Genomic DNA, 16,958 nt, shown 5'->3' on the forward strand with positions numbered 1-16,958 from the left:
TTAGTTCCCTGTGCCTCTCCCCAGCTGCTATAAGACACCTCTCCCCGCCCCCAGCCCACTTGGCTGAAGGCTCCAGAAGGACAGCTGGGCAGAAGGGGAGACGTGGTCAGTGCAAGGGCTGCTGGTTGGGGGCTGGGAAGAGGGCGGGCCCTGGGGGGTCTGGGGCCAGCTTTGGAGGGTCCTCAAACTCATGCATGACCTCAGCAGATCCTGCAGGCTCCAGGCCCCAGCCCTGCTCTGAGTCTCCTCTGGCGCCGGTCCGGGAGGCAGACTGCCAGGAAGGAGCAAGCTGAGCTGGAAGTGGGTGGGAGGCGCTGCCTGGGCTGGCCTCCAAAGGGGCGGCTTCGGGGAGGAGGAGGAGGTGGAGGAGGAAGGGGGGTGGCCAAGGTTGAGGGGACCTACAGCTTTGAAGATCCAAAATGTTCTTTCTTGCCATCTTTGGTTCCCCTCGGTGGAGTCTTAAAGTGTAACACCTCTTCCCTCCCCCAGATTCACTGGGGAGGGGCCGCAGGAGGCCGGGGGCAGGGGTGGGGGTCGGGGGGCGAGGTGTGAGTTGTTAGCTGGGTTCATGAATTCCCAGGTCACCTTTGAAAGAGAGTTTGGTGCACAGTCATCTGGGCCTCACACTTGTGCAGGGGGAGCTGGAAGCCCCTTGCTAGAGAGTTCTGAGTGTGTAAGTGAGGAGAGGCGGGAGTCACAGGGAGCGAGGTAGAGAACGGCCTTCTTTGACTAGACAGGCTCCCGGCTTACCTTGCCAGCAGAGGGCATTCAGTTAAAAAGCCTTGGGGATGTGTAGTCTGGACAAGAAAAATCTCAGGTGAGCCTGAAACTTCTTTCAGCTGGTTCTCTACATTCCCAAGGAGCACCAGAGAGCCAGGACAAGGGAGTGAGCTTGATAACAAGGCATACTTTGGGTTTTAGAAAGTGAGTTCGCTGCTCCTAGAAGTATTCAAGCAGATTATGATCTGTAGGGAAAATTCCTGCATTTAGTGCAGGGGTCTCCCAACCTCTGAGATCTAAGGCCCAGTGATCTGAGGTGGAGCTGATGTAATAACAATAGAAATAAATTGCACAATGAATGTAATGCGCTTGAATTATCCCCAAACCATCCCCCCACCCCTGGTCCATGGAAAAATTGTCTTCCACGAAACCAGTCCCTAGTGCCAAGAAGGTTGGGGACCGCTGATTCAGTGGGAACTTTGATACCATCTAGGCCTCTGTAAGTTTCAAGATCTTATGTCTCTATGATTCTAGATTTCTCTTTCTTTAGTTTTCTGACTCTGAATGTAGAACCCAAATTTTCAGAGGGGTGAAAGCTGAAGACTTTGGCCCTCTAGAACTGTAACTCTAGGATCTCAAGTACCCAGAGTTTGAAGACTTGAGGATGATTCTATATGTTTCAGATTTTCCCATTCAAAGGATTCCGTGATATGAAAGGGAAGAAGAGGAAGAGGCAGGTCTCCCTTGGTGGGATCTAGTTCTGCCCCACTGGGTGTCAGACTAACTCACATGTGTGTGTGTGTAGACATGAGCGTGTAAGGCTGCAGAAAACTTTGCATGCAGAGGCAGCCTGGCTTTCCTATTCTGTGCCTTTCCAGTTTCCCTGCCCCAGCTATTAGAAGGCTGTCACAGGGATAATTATAGCCCCCAAACAAAGCTGGCGGCTGCAGGTAGCCATAGCAACTGCTAGGTACCGCCAGTTCTGTTGTAGAGATGTGTAAGTACAAACACATGTTGGTCCCTCCTATTAACTTAAAAGGTAAAACTTAAAAGGTTCATCAACTTCAAAGCCATGGGTTTCCATGAACTTGCCAGTTAATGAGGGTGCCTGCCAAGGGGGTGACAGCTTTATATTAAACACTTTAGTGCTGGTAACAAGTTGATGAGATTTTAAGTACTCAGGCCATCCTTGGAAAACTCCGGAGGCTGGAGATGGGACAAGGGCTGTGGATTGGGCTGTTGGTTCCAGCTCTGCCGCTTTACCAACTTCAGGCAGGTGCACAAGATCTCCAAGCCTTTGTTTCTGAACAGCCCTGTGGGATAACAATGAGCCCTGTTCTGCCAGCCCCTCAGGGATGTGCCGAGGTTCTCAAGAGGGCACCGGGTGGAAGGTTTTTGCAAGTGGCATAGCCAGGGCTGGGGATTTAAATCGGAACCAGTGATGCTGATTCTTTCAAGGGTGGCCCCAGTGGGCCCCAGGGGTTGGTCCAGACTGGGGGCAGCTCGCTGCTGCTTCTGCTCTTCTCGCTGCTCTTCCTTCTGCACTTCCCTCCCATACTGATGGGCTCACCCTCCAGCAAGGAGCCAGGACTAGGAGCTGACACCTCAGCAAACTCTCTCAGAGTGGCCTTTCTCTTTGATCCTGAGCCTGGCACAGAGTCGGCCCTCGGTAGCAGGATGGGGAATGGACAGATGAGCAAATGCTCAGGTGGGTCTGTGTCGCGGTGCGTGGGCTTCCCTTGTGTGGCCCCCAGGCTCTGGTTGCAGCCTTCATGGGCTCAGTAGTCGCAGTGTGCAGGCTCTCTAATGACAGTGCTTGGGCTTAGCGGGCATGTGGGATGTTAGTTCCTTGACCAGGGATCGAACCCACGTCCCCAGCATTGGAAGGCAGATTCTTTACCGCCTGACCACCAGGGTAGTCCCTTAGTTACTCATTTTACAACTGAACCTTTCACTGTGAAAGCTGAATGACTTCTGGAGATATACCAGCTCAGTGTCCTGGATTAACATGGAACCTCATGCGTGGTTTCAGGAGCACATTGTCAAGAAGGGGCCTTTGTGCTTCTGGTCTCTTTGGTTGTTAGGAGTTTGCTGACTCAGTATCTAAATAGGGATCACTCAGTGATACACAAGAGGTCACACAGGAAGTATGATGGTCATCCTCGAATTGAAATGGGAGCAGGCTTTACCAGAATCGGAATGGAGACCCAAGGTTGTTCTGGAGAAGCTCTGCGTTTGGGGGTCTTACTTGGTGCTAGCCATGGAACCCTTGCCCCTTGCATTTCCTACCACATAGCCAATTCTTATCAATCATCCCTGTTCATACTTTAAAGAGGGGATCTGATTGGTGTAATTAATAGACACTGGCTATTTGACAGAGCCATGCCATTGGCTGCCTCTAATTAGGTCCCAGCCTTGGTTCAATCAGCTGTGACTAGCCACGGGATTTGGGAGAGGACATGACCTCAGGGGCTGAGGCAGGGCAGTTATCTTTAGAAAGAGCTGTGTATGTAGGGCAGTCATAACTGACAGGTCCAATACAGTCCCAGGGTGGCCAGGACACCTGATGTTTATCCTTGCTGAATCTCATGGTCCACAGCTATAAAATGGGATGATGCTTTCTACCTTGCTGGGGCATTGGGAAGACTAGATTAATCCTGCCCAAGGAGGCACTTTGTAAACTGTAAAGTTCTATGTAGACCCTCAGCTACGTAAACTGAACTGTAATGTTATTCCTCTTATTTATCTCTCTCTCCTAGGAGATTGAACACCAGGATGTGTTTTATCTGGTTTGTGTCCTCAGCATGTAGCAGTTTCTAACACACAGTAGGTACCTTATAACTGTTTGTTGGGTGGATGGCAGAATGGATGATGGACAGATGGATGGATGGTGGGTGAGTGGATAGAGGGGTTGATGGGTGGATGAATGGATGGATGGATGGGAAGATGGATGAATGAAAAATAAAGGTTGATCATTCTCTTGCCTTCCTGGGAAGGCCATCCACCTTTTTAATTCAGTGAACATTTATTCACTTCAACTTGGTATACAGCACTGTGCAAGGCCCAAGAAACAGATGAAGGAAATAAAGCTCCCGCACGTGATAACCAAGTAAAGTGTTTGAGAACATGGACTCAGGGGCTTGACTTCCTGGTTCAAAACCCAGCTCTTCCATCAGCTATCTGTGTGACCGTGGCACATCTCCTTAACCTCTCCTCCATGAGATGGGGGTAATGTCTATATCATACAGGGCTGTCGGGAGACTAAACGAGTTACCAGATGTAAAGTGATTAGAATAGAGCCTGGCACCTGGCAAAGTCTCTGAGTATCGGCTGCTAGGGTACTAATTGAGGAGCCAGCATGGATACAAAGAAATAGGATGCGATGAGGTAAGCAGTGTGACAGGAACACAGTGAATAAGTGGAGAGGGCAGGCAGTTAATTGTGCCTTGAGGGGGCACATGAAGCAAGACTTTTCAGAGGAAAGTATCTGAATAATATGTGAGCCTTCCGGGTGGACCAGGAAAACGCAGGCTCCAGGGTTATGGATCCGCCCGGGTTCACCTCATTAGAAGCAGGGAACCGTCAAGGTTCCTTCCCACCACTCGGAGGAGTGAGAGATATTCTGGCAAAGTGGGCTTCGAGAAGGTGGGCAAAGAGACTGCTAAGGCCAGGACAGTCCCAGGGCCACACCAGGGTGCCTGCTGCCCTGGGCTTAGAGACATGGCAGTTCCTCTTGGGGTAGCTGACGGCAGGGGGAATTGGGTTTCAGGCCACTGGCATCGGCCTTAGCTGTGCCCTTTCTGTTGGCCTCTGAGAGTCCAGACAGTGGCCTAGCCTCCTCCCCGCCCTCCGCACACACAACCCCACCACCACCACACCCGTGACCTGAGTTGGCCTACCTCCCCACAATGGCACCTGCCTCAAAATAGCTTCCATGTGAGGGCTAGAGAAAGGAAAAGATTAGACCCCTGCATGAGAGAGGGGGTGCGGGGGAGGGAGAGAGAGAGTGAACGAGCTGTCAGGTGATCCCTGTCAAGCATTTGGGAAGGTATAAAATCCCTTTGGGGCCAGGCAGCCTCAAACCCCAGCTGTCGGAGACAGAACACCCAGTCAGTCCGCCCTTGTTCTTTTTCTCTTCTTCAGACTGCGCCATGGGGCTCAGCGACGGGGAATGGCAGTTGGTGCTGAATGCCTGGGGGAAGGTGGAGGCTGATGTCGCAGGCCATGGGCAGGAGGTCCTCATCAGGTAAAAGGAAGAGATCCCACTGCCCCCATCACCTCCTTCCTCAAGGTCAAGAATATTTGCCTGCAAGGTGGAACGTTTGCCCCCAGGGTTGACCAGTTGGCTGCTGTGTTAATTAACTTTGTTAACCCCCCTACTTGGTTCTCCTTTGTTTTTATGTGTCAGAGGTTGGAATCAGGAAAGCAGATCCATTTCACATCTGTGCTAGCAGCTGGGAGGAGATTTAATGATCAAATCCTTGATGCTTAGAGCCCACCAGGAGGAATCCTAAAATTATAGCTAGAATTAACAAGAAAGGTCTGAGAGGTCTTTTTCACCTCGCCTAATGGATGAGGACCCAAAGGACCTAAGAAGGGAGGGATGACCCCAGAGTCACAAGTGCATTAAAGTCTGTAAAATGCCAAGGATTAAGACACGGCCTTCAAGATGAGATGTGGAGTTCTACACCTGGCTCTGCCACCGAGCTGTTGTGTGACCTTTGGGAAAGCACACAACCTCTCTGAGCCTCAGTTTCTGCTCCTATCAAATGAGAGGGGGGAATCCTAATACCTACATTATACAGTAGAAGTAAGAATTAAATAAGATGCTGCATCTAAGGGGCCCAGCATAATTCCTGGCATAGAGTGAGTTCCAAAAGATGTCAGTAACTCTTGGAGATGAAGCTTAGAATTGGGCTCTTTAAAGTATAATAATAATAATAGTAATTATTATTACTGTGTTGGGTCTTTGTTGCTTTCTCTAGTTGTGGTGAGCAGGGGCTACTCTTCATTGCCATGCATGGGATTCTCACTGCCGTGGCTTCTCTTGTTGGGGAACACAGGCTCTAGGTGCAGGAACGCGGGCTCCGTAGTTGCGGCTCTAGGGCTCTAGAGCCTGGGCTCAGAAGTTGTGGTGCGTGGGCTTAGTTGCTCGGCGGTATATGGGATCTTTCCAGACCACGTCTCCTGCACTGGCAGGCAGAGTCTTATCCATTGTGCCACCACAGAAGTCCCTAATCCTGACTTTTGATGTTGGGTATGTCTTTTGAAGGCTCAGAATAATCTCCAAGCACTTCTTTAGCAAGGGATTCCTGAATAAAGAAACATCCTCCCGCCCCCCCACCCCCAAATTCTGAGTTTTGTAAGCAGAGGATGGCTTGTGGTTCAGAAATAGAACCTCATGTTCCCATTGCCGTCTTCCCCAAGTGGTGATAGACTCCCCTCTCCTCCTGGTCCTTTCTCATGCTCTGGGCAGCGCGAGTCAAAAGCGTACATCGACATTTCTGCACCTGGGAGGAGGTGGGCCCTGGTTGCCATGAGTGAATGGATTGTCCTTCACACTTTATAGATGAATTTCTCCTTCTTTACGAGTCAGAGCATGTTTTCCTCTCCCATTTAGACACCCTTTCAGCCTCCCTCAGGCTTCACCCATCTCCAGCTCCCATATCTGAGAGAATGACCCAGACATAGGCTATAAGCTCTATTATCTGGAGTTTCAGCCCTTAGTGGCCCATGCCAAAAACACATGAGAAAGGATGGTCAAGTTCTGTGTTGAATCTGACTGGCATCTTGGGGTTTTCCTTTGTGTCTTTCTCCTCTTACGCCTCTGTCAGTTGGCTACTGGCACTGCAACAAGGTCCCATTTGATTGGACAGAAGACTCTCCAAAGCAGACATCAACTCCTCAGCTCTCCCTTTGCTGTGTGACCTTGGACAAGTCACTAATCCTCTCTGGGTCCCATTTCCCTATTTGTTGAGTGGAGGGATTGCCTTCATGGTCTCTGAGATTCCTGCCCACCCTCATGCCTTGGCATTCTTTGAGTCCTTGATCCTGCCTTGCTTTTGGAGAGGAGGCAGGGTAGCTGGGTGGGAGACCAGTTTGCCAAACAGGAGTCTTTCCCAGGTGACCTGGGGGCTGTCAGCCCTAAGTCAGTGACTTGGAGGTCTGGAAGGAGACTTGGGGTATTGTATCATGGGAGAAACAGCCCCTCCCTTCCCAGGGTGGATCAGAGAAAACTGCCAGGGGCCAGGGGCCAGGAGCCAGGGGCGAGACGTGATGCTGGAGCCTGCTGACCCCTGGCAGGCCCCAGAGAGCATGATGCCCCATCACGTCTTAAGCTGAAGACATGCAGAAACCATGCCGACAGCTTCTGCCTCTTGGTGTTTGGGGGCCAGGGACAAGGAGAAGGGAATGCTGACTCTCAGGGTGCCCTGTGAGAAATGACCTTGTGATTTTGTTCCAGATGCCGAACCTGGGCTTTCTTACTCTTCTTGAAAAGGTCATTTCTCCCACTCCTCTGGTTATGACAGATAGCAAATTCTGTTCGGTCTGTTAATAAAACTCCGAGGGCTTCATTGCAAGTACGTGATCATTATGTCCTAGAACATAATCGCTTGAAGGTCAGTTGCAGAGTCTGGCTCCAGGAAATGGGGATTTTTAGGAGGGCGGAGGCAGCCGAAGAGGGCTTTGGGCGCCTGCCTTTCCTTCTTTTCCCCAGATCTTTTCTGCTTTATTTATTTTTGCATTTGAGCAAAGGATTTCAAGGCCATGAAAAATTGGGAAGTCACTGCTGGTGGCCAGTATGTCTCATGTCTCTGGGAGAAAACATGGCTCAAGAGTCCCAGTCAACCAGTGGCAGCTACAGACAGAACCCAAGATGCCCAATCCTAGTGATGACGATGATGGTGGTGAGGATGGTGATGATGGAGCTGGTGAGCATGGTGGAGGGGATGATGGAGGAGATGATGGTGATAATGGAGTGGTGAGGATGGTGCAGATGGTGATGGTGATGGTGATGGTGATAGGGGCCTAGAGATTTTGATGAGGACAGCAAATATGTATATATATTACACACTGATTGCTAGGCCCTGTGTTAAGGGTTCATGTATATTAACTCATTTCAGCCTCACAATAACCTCATGAGGTAGACGTTATTATAATCCCCACGTTTAACAGAGAGGTTAAGTGACTTGCCTGAAGTCCCAAAGCTGGAGTTCAAATCCAGCAGCCCGGATCATCACGTCCACTCTTGAACCCTATGCCACATTGTCCCACCGTCTTAGCACACTAGAGATTCGTTTCCACCCTCATCTGGCTCTTGGGTTCTAGAGCAGAGAAGAATTTATGCAGGCCTGGGAGCGTCTTCCATCTTTCATGTGGATGTCTGGTTGGTTCTCAGCTCAGAGCACAGCTGGGAACTGGCCTCCTTTCCCACTGACCTGTAATAAACTAGGCAGGTTGATGATAGGATTGAAGATGAAAGCACAAGGCAAGAGCGTGCTTCTGAAACACTGTAAGAAAAACGCCCCTCCACCCCCCCACCCACCCATTTCTACAGGGTGAGGGCCTTCCAGCTGCTCATTTTCTGAGTTGCCACTGTCACAAGTTCCCAGGTAGGGCTTTCTGTGGCTTCCCAGGGACTCCCAGCTGCTGGCCTTGGGGGCAGTGGAGGGAGGCAGCTATAGGAAAAGATCTGGTGGGTATTCAGGAGCCAGGTTCTTCTGCAGTGTTAAAGTAAATCCGGGGCTCCCTCTCTGGCTGACAAGTGCTAAGAGTGTAGGGTGAGGTCCGGGTTGGAGGGGTCAAGCCTTAGAACTTGGAAGCTGAGAAATAAACTTTTTGGTTTACAGATAGTTGATCCAAGACCCAGAGGAGCTGAGTGACTTTTTCAACATCACAGAGCACAGCAGAGGCAGAACTGGGGCCAGAACCCAGCTTTCATAATTCTCAGTGCTTAATCTCTTCCCCAGACATCCGGGGGTCTCCCAAGATGTCTCAGACCCCTGGCGGCCTTGGGTCCCAGGTCTTCGGTCCTCTTCTTCCCCAGAGAGTCTCCTTCCAGTGTCCCGACCTTCACCTGTGGATTCTGGGTCTTGCATCTGTCAGGCAGGAGTTCAAGGATCATTGTCACCAGATAATAATAGTCAGGATCTCAGGGACCCTGGGGTGAAAGGTGCTGGAGATGAGCTGTCAGTGATGTAGAAGGGTTGGCCAGGGCCCCAGATGAAGTAGTGACATTGAGCATGGCTGTGGGCAGCACTGGGTGTTCTGGGAAGGCGGGGGGACAAGCCCCTGGGAGAAGGGGGCACTCCCTGTCTGTGCTATGCCCTATCTATGTGTGTGTGTGTGTGTGTGTGTGTGCATGAGCATGTGTGTGGTTATGAGTATGTGCCGTGAGATACTTGTGCACACTGGAGTGTGTCCACAGGTTTAAGGGTGTTCCAGAGCCTGGAAACCACAAAAGAGAAAGCTTTCAAGGAACTGAAGCCATCAGACAAGAGGAGGGGAGGTCCAGCAGACAGGGTCACTCCGGCAGATGTTTCCCGGTGCAACACAAAAGAGAGAGCATGAGTTATGGAACCATCTGAGTGGGTTCGTGTCTGGGCTCTGCTACTGACTAGACATGTGACCCTGGACAAGTCACCTGCCTCTGCAGCCTTCCCTTTGCCCACGAGTGAAATGGGGAAAATCTCTCCCTCCTCCCCGTGGCAGGTACAACTCCCTTTAATGATCCCCACCTTTCTGCAGAATGAAAGACTGAAGTCCGAGGCAACAGGTGACTCCTCGGATCACTGTGGCCAGCTCACTGGCTCCCTGGCAGGAGTGGGGACCTGGTCTTTGGCAGATGGCTCCCACCAGAGATTCTCACCGTCAGTACTGTGAGAGGCCTGGGAAGAACAGGGAGGCAGAGCAAAATAAGCAAGAGCTTTCTGAGCCTGAGAGCTGTTCAGACTAGAAAAGCTGTCACAGGGAGTAGTGAGCCTCCTGGAGCTGGAGGTATTTAAGTGGCCAAAGGATGATCCTTGGGCAGGAAGCTGCAGAGATGGTCCCCTGCATGGACTACATTTTGAGTCACTCAGACCTGATTTCAGTCTGGCTCGTCTGCACCCCGGCTATGTGATATTGAGCTAGGACCTCATACTCCTCAGCCTCTGTTCCCTCATCTGTAAAATGGGGATAATACATCCCCAAAGGGAAGTGCAAGTGCAGAGCCTAGCACGGGCCTGGCACACCACATGCTCCACAAATCCTTTAGTCCCGGGCCCCTCCCTGCTCTCCGGTGACACCACCTAGTCATCTTTGCTCTCAACAACTTAGAGCAAATGGGGGTGAGGCCAGGTACCACCCAGATGTTTTTCCTTCCAGCCTTTCACAGTAACAATGAAGCAGATAATGATGCTAAAAATAGTAATAGCAAGCATTTATAGGACACTTCCTGTGTGGCCCTCAGCCTATACCATCTCATTGACTTTAATCCTCACACTTCTATAAGGAGGGACTCGTTATCTCTATTCCTTGGATGGGGAGACTGAAGCACAGAGAGGTGAAGTGAATTGCTCAGAGTCACACAGCTAGCAACTGGGAAGGTATGGATTTGAACTTGAGTTTGGCCACCTCCTGACCCCTGTGTCTAACTCAAGCCCTCCTTGTACCCCCCAGGCTCTTCACAGGTCATCCCGAGACCCTGGAGAAATTTGACAAGTTCAAGCACCTGAAGACAGAGGCTGAGATGAAGGCCTCCGAGGACCTGAAGAAGCACGGCAACACCGTGCTCACGGCCCTGGGCGGTATCCTGAAGAAGAAGGGTCACCACGAGGCGGAGGTGAAGCACCTGGCCGAGTCACACGCCAACAAGCACAAGATCCCTGTCAAGTACCTGGAAGTGAGTGGCGGGGCCCGGGTGGCTGGGAGGATGGAAGGGGAGGCCTCGAAGACCTGAGATTGGGGTTCAAGTCCCAGCTCAGTTATAACTTGCTGGGTAACCTATGCTGTTCCTCTTTATCCCCCAGTTTTCTCATCTGTAAAGTGGGCTGCTACCCACTTGGCCTTCTTCCTGGGTCATTGAGAGTAAACATATTTTTCCCCCAAATGAGTATCTTGTTACCAAGGAAGAAGTGGCTGTGAAGTACACAGCTTGCATTCTGTCCACGAGCAGGCACCACTACTCCACCTTCTCGACAGATGAGGAAACTGAGGCAGAGTGAGCTTAAGCAGCTTGCCCCTGGTCACAGAGGAACCAAATAGCAGAACCAGGATTCAGACTAGGTCTCTATTCCTCCAGAAACCCAGCTCCTAGTCTCTGTGCCGCTGTAAGTCGGACATACACAAGACTCATGTGGCAGGAGTTCAGTAGCTGGGGCTTGATTCTGGGTGGGAATTATTAGTTCTAGCATCTTTACGGATGAAGAGAGGGTGCCTCAGGTGTCCGAGGCATAAGCAATTGGCTTGAATCTCCTGTGATGGACTGAGAAGTTGGGTGGGCTGGGGAGAGTCTGAGTTTCAAGTCCTGTGTCTAGACCCAGTGGGAGGAGGGATGTGGCAAGAAGGAGAACTAGGGAACTGGTGAATAAAGGGCCCTGTGGCTATCACCCCTGAGGATGGGGGCCACAGGCAGTTTGGTGCAGCAGTGAAGGTAAGGTTAGTCATGATAAGTTCTGGTTAGGATGGGCTATGAGAAGTAGTTTGCATGGGTCATGGCATGGAACTTTCATGATTACCCCCATGAGCTTAGGAACTGCATTCAGTGTTGTCTTTTTCTTTCACGAAAGAAGTTCAGAGGTCAGGAGCCCAGAGCTGGTGTGGGGAGCCCCATAGGTACCAGGGATGCAGGCTCTTTCTGTGTTGGCATCCTTGGCATAAATATGGTCTCTACCCTCAAAGTTGACTCGTGGTCCAAGAGTAGCTGCTAGAGCTCCAGCCTTCTGGTCCATATTTCAAACAGAGAGCAGGAGGAAGAGACAAAGCCTCTTTTGAGAAACCCCAGGCATCTCACCCAACAGTGTTATTTACATCTCATTGTCCAAAAGTTAGTCATGAGATCACGTCTATCTGTGTGGAAAGCTGGGAAACATAGTCTACTGCCACTCCAAATACAAACTAGTGTTCTCTTACAAGGAAGAAGGTGAAAATGGCCATTGGGCAGGTAAATAGCATTCTCTTCCCCAGGCAGGGACTCTTCTCATCCCCATTTTACTGATTTGGAAACAAGGCTCAGAGAGGTTGAGTAGCTTGCCCCCGGTCACACAGCTTATAAGCCAGGAGGGACAGTCTGATCTATGTTACCTGGAACTCGTGCTCTTAATTCCTGATGGTACAGCGTCTCCCATGAGCAACCACCATCACCATCGTCTTCTGTCCCACCATCTAGCTCCCCTACCTGCTCTCCCAATGGTTACTGTGAAACTGTTAGCTGCTCAGTCATGTCTGGAGAAGGCACTGGCACCCCACTCCAGTACTCTTGCCTGGAAAATCCCACGGATGGAGGAGCCTGGTGGGCTACAGTCCATGGGGACAGAGTCGGACATGACTGAAGCGACTTAGCAGCAGCAGCAGTCGTGTATGACTCTTTGTGACCTTCTGGACTGTAGCCTGTCAGTCCAGCCTCCTCTGTCTATGGAATTCTCCAGACAAGAATACTGGAGTGGGTTGCCATGCCCTCCTCCGGGGGATCTCGAACCCAGATCTCCTGCATTGTAAGCAGATTCTTTACCCCCTGAGCCACCGGGGAAGCCTCACCTGCTCTCCCACATCACACACAAACAATTCTGCCTGCCCATCTGAGCATCACAGACATGAGGAACAGTTCCTGCCCCTGGGATTCTGTGCAAGTGGTGGTTTCGCCTCCCCGTCTTCTCTCGGCAAATCCCTGTTCATTCTCCAAAGCCCAGCTCAGAAGTCACCTCTTCAGTTCTGCCCCACGAGGCAGTCAGCTGCTCCACCTGCCAGCCCTCCCCAGCAAAGGCATTTATTCCAGCCCTGCCGTGGCGCCTGCCGGCTGTATTGTAATTTATCTCTTTATCCAGCTGTCTCTTGGGTGGGACAGGAGCTCCTCAAGGTCAGACCCTGGCTTCTTCCATATCTGAACCCCAGTGACAGGCAGGGGGCTCACAACCCAGCTTGAATGATGGATCCCATCCCCAGGGACGAGCAGACAGGCTTAGAGAGAAACCAGGGTGGTCTAGAAACAGGACTACCAGCTAGCAGACCAGAACCAGGTCTACTTAAAACAAGTTTGAAAAGAAAGTGGAAGTGAAGTCGCTCAGTCGTGTCCAATTCTTTGCGACCCCATGGACTGTAGCCCATCAGGCTCCTCCATCCATGGAGTTTTCCAGGCAAGAGTACTGGAGTGGGTTGCCATTTCCTTCTCCAGGGGATCTTCCTGACCCAGGGATCGAACCCAGGTCTCCCACATTGCAGGCAGACGCTTTACCGTCTGAGCTACTGCAAAAAATTAAGACAGCACCCCGCATCTGCTGTTCCCCTCACCGTGGAACCTTTGTCCTGTTCTTCATGAGAAACTGCTCCAGGGGGCCCCAGAGGGTGCTGGGTGCTGAAGTCTTTCCTCAGTCTTCTAGCTGCCTCAGCCCACAATTTTCTAAGTATTAGTGACTCAGAAGTTGACTCCGGAAAGGCGGAATTGAGGGACCCAATGGGGTCAGGATCTCTGTCTTACATGTGAGGTCATCCGTGGAGGTCAGGGGTGGAACTGGGCCTGGAACCTGGGTCTCCAAGTTCTCGCTAGGTCAGCTCATCCCCTCACTTGGCTTTGTTATGTTTACAACATTAAAAGGGAATTAAACACATGTCCCATTCGATGCCCAGCAGTAGGTGTTTGTGGCGCTGTCCCAGTTTCTGAGCCAAGCAGGGTTTACTAGGTGTTGACCTTTGTGCTTCTGAGGCTGCCCCACACGTGCTCCCCTCACCCCCACCCATCAGCTTTTGGCCACTTGTACCCTGGATGCCAGAGAATATGAACAAACCCACCAGTGGTGGCCTCTGTCTCCCTGGCTCTGGCTGTTGTTTGTCCACAGTCCCCTGGGTGCAGATTCCAGCTCTCTCATCCACTTGCAACATGACCTCAGTCTGGGCCTCTGTAAAATGACACCCCTTGTCCACAGGCCATGGCTGAAATTGGCATCAAATCTTTCTGAACTGTTGAAAAGCAAGTAACTTCTTACTATATAAGGTTGCTCAGTTCCTTAAAGCAGCCCTGTGCTGTGGCGATGTTTGTGCCCATCTTTCTGGACATGACCATGTGGATGGTAGAGCCAACAGTGATGGTGAGGCTGCTGTAACATTATCAGTCTTGGGCCCGAGCATGGACCTGGTCCCTTTCCTCTTCCTCTCTCTCCTTCCCTTCCACCAGTGCTTCTGAGGACCAGCTCCGTGCTTGGTGCAGAAAATAAGATGTACTGACCATTCTCCCCCCACCATCCCTCCAAAAGTCTACTGAAAGAGATCACCATCCTAAGCCATTAAGTGCAAAAATTAAATCCACACACATGGAAGTATTTTCTAGACTTTCTGATTGCAAAATCCTGGATTAAAACCATGTAATATGTTGGGGTCTCAACCTGAGCTGAACCTCCAGTACCTTGGCTATCTGATGTGGAGAGCCAACTCATGGGAAAAGACCCTCATGCTGGGAAAGATTGAGGGCAGGAGAAGGGGACAACAGAGGATGAGATGGTTAGATGGCATCATTGACTCAATGGACATGAGTTTGAGCACATGCAGGGAGATAGTGAAGGACCGGGAAGCCTTGCGTGCTGCTGTCCATGGGGTTGCAGGGTCTGACAGGACTGAGCGACTGAACAATAAAACATCCTGAACATAGTAGAAGGGCGTAGCGTGTGTGCATGCTAAGTCGCTTCAGTCATGTCCAACTCTGTGACCCTAGGGACTGTAGCCCATCTCTGTCCATGAGAGTCTCCAGGCAGGAATCCTGGAGTGGGTTGCCATGCTCTCCTCCGGGGGATTTTCCCAACCCAGCTACTGAACCCATGTCTCCTGCATTTCCAGCATTGCAGGTGGATTCTTTACTCTGAGCCACCTGGGAAGCCCCTGGCTGGGGGTGGGGGTAGCCAACCCACCAAGCCATGTGACTGTGACCACAAACCCAAGGCCTGACCTTTCCTCCTCTGTATTAAGATGGGCCTCTATTATCCCATCCGTACTTGTCTCATGGGTTGTGGGGATTAGAGGAGTTAATCCATGGAGGCCACTCAGAAGTGTGCCTGATATATAATAAGTGCTCAGTAAATGGCCCTGCAATAAAGCAAAGCTGGGGCTGGGGTTGATTCCCATCTGGCCCCTGGCTTGTCCTGCCATGACCAGCATCCCTCTGCTCCTGTCCCTGCAGTTCATCTCGGACGCCATCATCCATGTTCTACATGCCAAGCATCCTTCAGACTTCGGTGCTGATGCACAGGGCGCCATGAGCAAAGCCCTGGAACTGTTCCGGAATGACATGGCTGCCCAGTACAAGGTGCTGGGCTTCCAGGGCTAAGCCCCACCCCTGTGCCCCTCACCTACCCACCTGGGCAGGGCGGGCAGGGCGGGCAGGGACTGAATCCCAAGTAGTTATAGGGTTTGCTTCTGAGTGTGTGCTTTGTTTAGGAGAGGTGGGTGGAAGAGGTGGATGGGTTGTGGGTGGAGGGAGCCTTGGGAGAGGCCTGGGGACCGGGCTTTCAGTGGAGGGTCATCAACTTGGGAACCAGGAGAAGCTTGACTGTGGCTGGCTGAGTTTGGGTCAAACTCAACTTTCCTTTCACCTCAATGCCAAGCCAATTCCTACCAACCTCTAAACTGACCCGCACCTTTACCCTCACCTTAAATCCCTAATCCGAGCTGTCAACATAAACTCCAGCCTAATTCTCTGACCCCATCACCTAGCCCCTTGAAGACAGCAGTGTCAGCTTGCCCTGAGAAGGAAGTGTGGGCTGGGTGGGACAGTCACACTCAGCCTTAGGGAGGCATGGAGGCATGGTGTCTGCAACATAATGTCCCTTCTCAGGTGGGGGAGTGACACCTGGTTTAATAAAGAATTTCTCACATCACAGTCTCTGTCTGGTGTTTTTCATCCCTTAGAGCAGGGGTCCCTAACCTCTGGGATCTCATAACTGATGATATGAGGTGGAGCTGATGTAATAATAATAGAAATAAAATGCACAATAAAAGTAATGCACTTGAGTCATCCCGAAACCATCCCCCACCCCCCAACCTCCACCCCTCACACCCGTCCATGGAAAAGTTGTCTCCCACGAGACGGATCCCTGGGGACCGCTGCCCTAGAGCAAGCGTAGGGGCCCAGAGAAGGTGCAGACTCGGGGAAGACGGTTACCACAACTTAGGAAAGATGCTCAAGGACACTAGTAAGTGGCAGAACTCAGTTTAAAGTGCAGCCTGGAAGCTGGCAGGGACTCCAGCTGAGGAGACAGCTAGGCGGCTAGCCGGTGGCAGGGCTGACCTTCTGGCCACAGAGAAAGGGCAGAAGCATGGAGAATAACTTACCAAAGCAGGCCAAGAGATACAGTCCATATCTACAAAGGCTGAGCGGAGCACATGGGTAGAATGTATAAGTTTCACTGCAGGGAACTAGAATAAAACCTTGGCCTGTGGCCGCAGCAGCCAGGTAGCAGGCTGGAACAGGCTGTAGAAAGGGGTCTGGTAGTCAGGATCAATGCGAGTACCCAAGCTGAGAGGGACTTGAAGAACATTCAAGACTCAGGGCGCCGCCATCTGTGGGAAGCCCGAGTCCTCCGCCCCGTACATCTCCAGGGGCTCCCAGGACAGGCAACCTGGTGCCCCCTGCGAGCGGTCAGACTCCTGTGATGAGCCCGACCTCCCTGCCCCAAATCCCAGACTATGCCGTTTCACAGCCACTGAACCAACCAGAGCCCATCTTCAGAAATAGACATGTCTCAAATCCTAACGGGCTCATTCATCCGGCCCTGCTGCAGCAGCAGAGGGCAGAGTTAAAGTCCTCCTGCTCTGCTTCAGGCTTCGGGAATTCTTCCACAATCTGATAAGCTGAGAAACAGAGTGGAGGGGAAAACAGCAGGAGGGGGATCTTGGAGCCTGAAGAAAAATTCCATGTATTTATATAGTAACTCCACTGAACGCCCAAGTGACGAATACGTCTGTGTAGGATATGTATGCGGGATGTAAAGAGGAATAATTTGGTCCCTGCCCTCAAGCAATTGACCATCTAGTCAGGGAGACACGTGTGCTCTAAT

At 51.4% G+C, this 16,958-nt stretch overlaps 1 protein-coding gene across 3 annotated transcripts; it reads left to right on the top strand.

Annotated features, from left to right (window-relative positions):
* Window positions 1-19: 19 nt before the first annotated feature.
* On the top strand, window positions 20-15,781 carry MB (myoglobin). Of its 3 annotated transcripts, none has more exons than XM_040234758.1 (5): window positions 20-105; window positions 3,480-3,546; window positions 4,864-4,966; window positions 10,381-10,603; window positions 15,083-15,781. In XM_040234758.1, exons 3-5 carry the CDS (start codon window positions 4,872-4,874, stop codon window positions 15,227-15,229), a joined length of 465 nt encoding a protein of 154 aa, XP_040090692.1. In that variant the 5' UTR covers window positions 20-105; window positions 3,480-3,546; window positions 4,864-4,871; the 3' UTR covers window positions 15,230-15,781. The 3 variants fall into 3 exon arrangements, with proteins under 3 accessions (XP_040090692.1, XP_040090693.1, XP_040090694.1); XM_040234759.1 differs by having other exon boundaries at window positions 99-300; XM_040234760.1 differs by lacking the exons at window positions 20-105; window positions 3,480-3,546 and adding an exon at window positions 4,648-4,768.
* Window positions 15,782-16,958: the final 1,177 nt, after the last annotated feature.

The sequence above is a fragment of the Oryx dammah genome, unplaced genomic scaffold (genome assembly GCF_014754425.2).
Source record: "Oryx dammah isolate SB20612 unplaced genomic scaffold, SCBI_Odam_1.1 HiC_scaffold_29, whole genome shotgun sequence".
In the NCBI taxonomy this organism is placed as follows: domain Eukaryota; kingdom Metazoa; phylum Chordata; class Mammalia; order Artiodactyla; family Bovidae; genus Oryx; species Oryx dammah.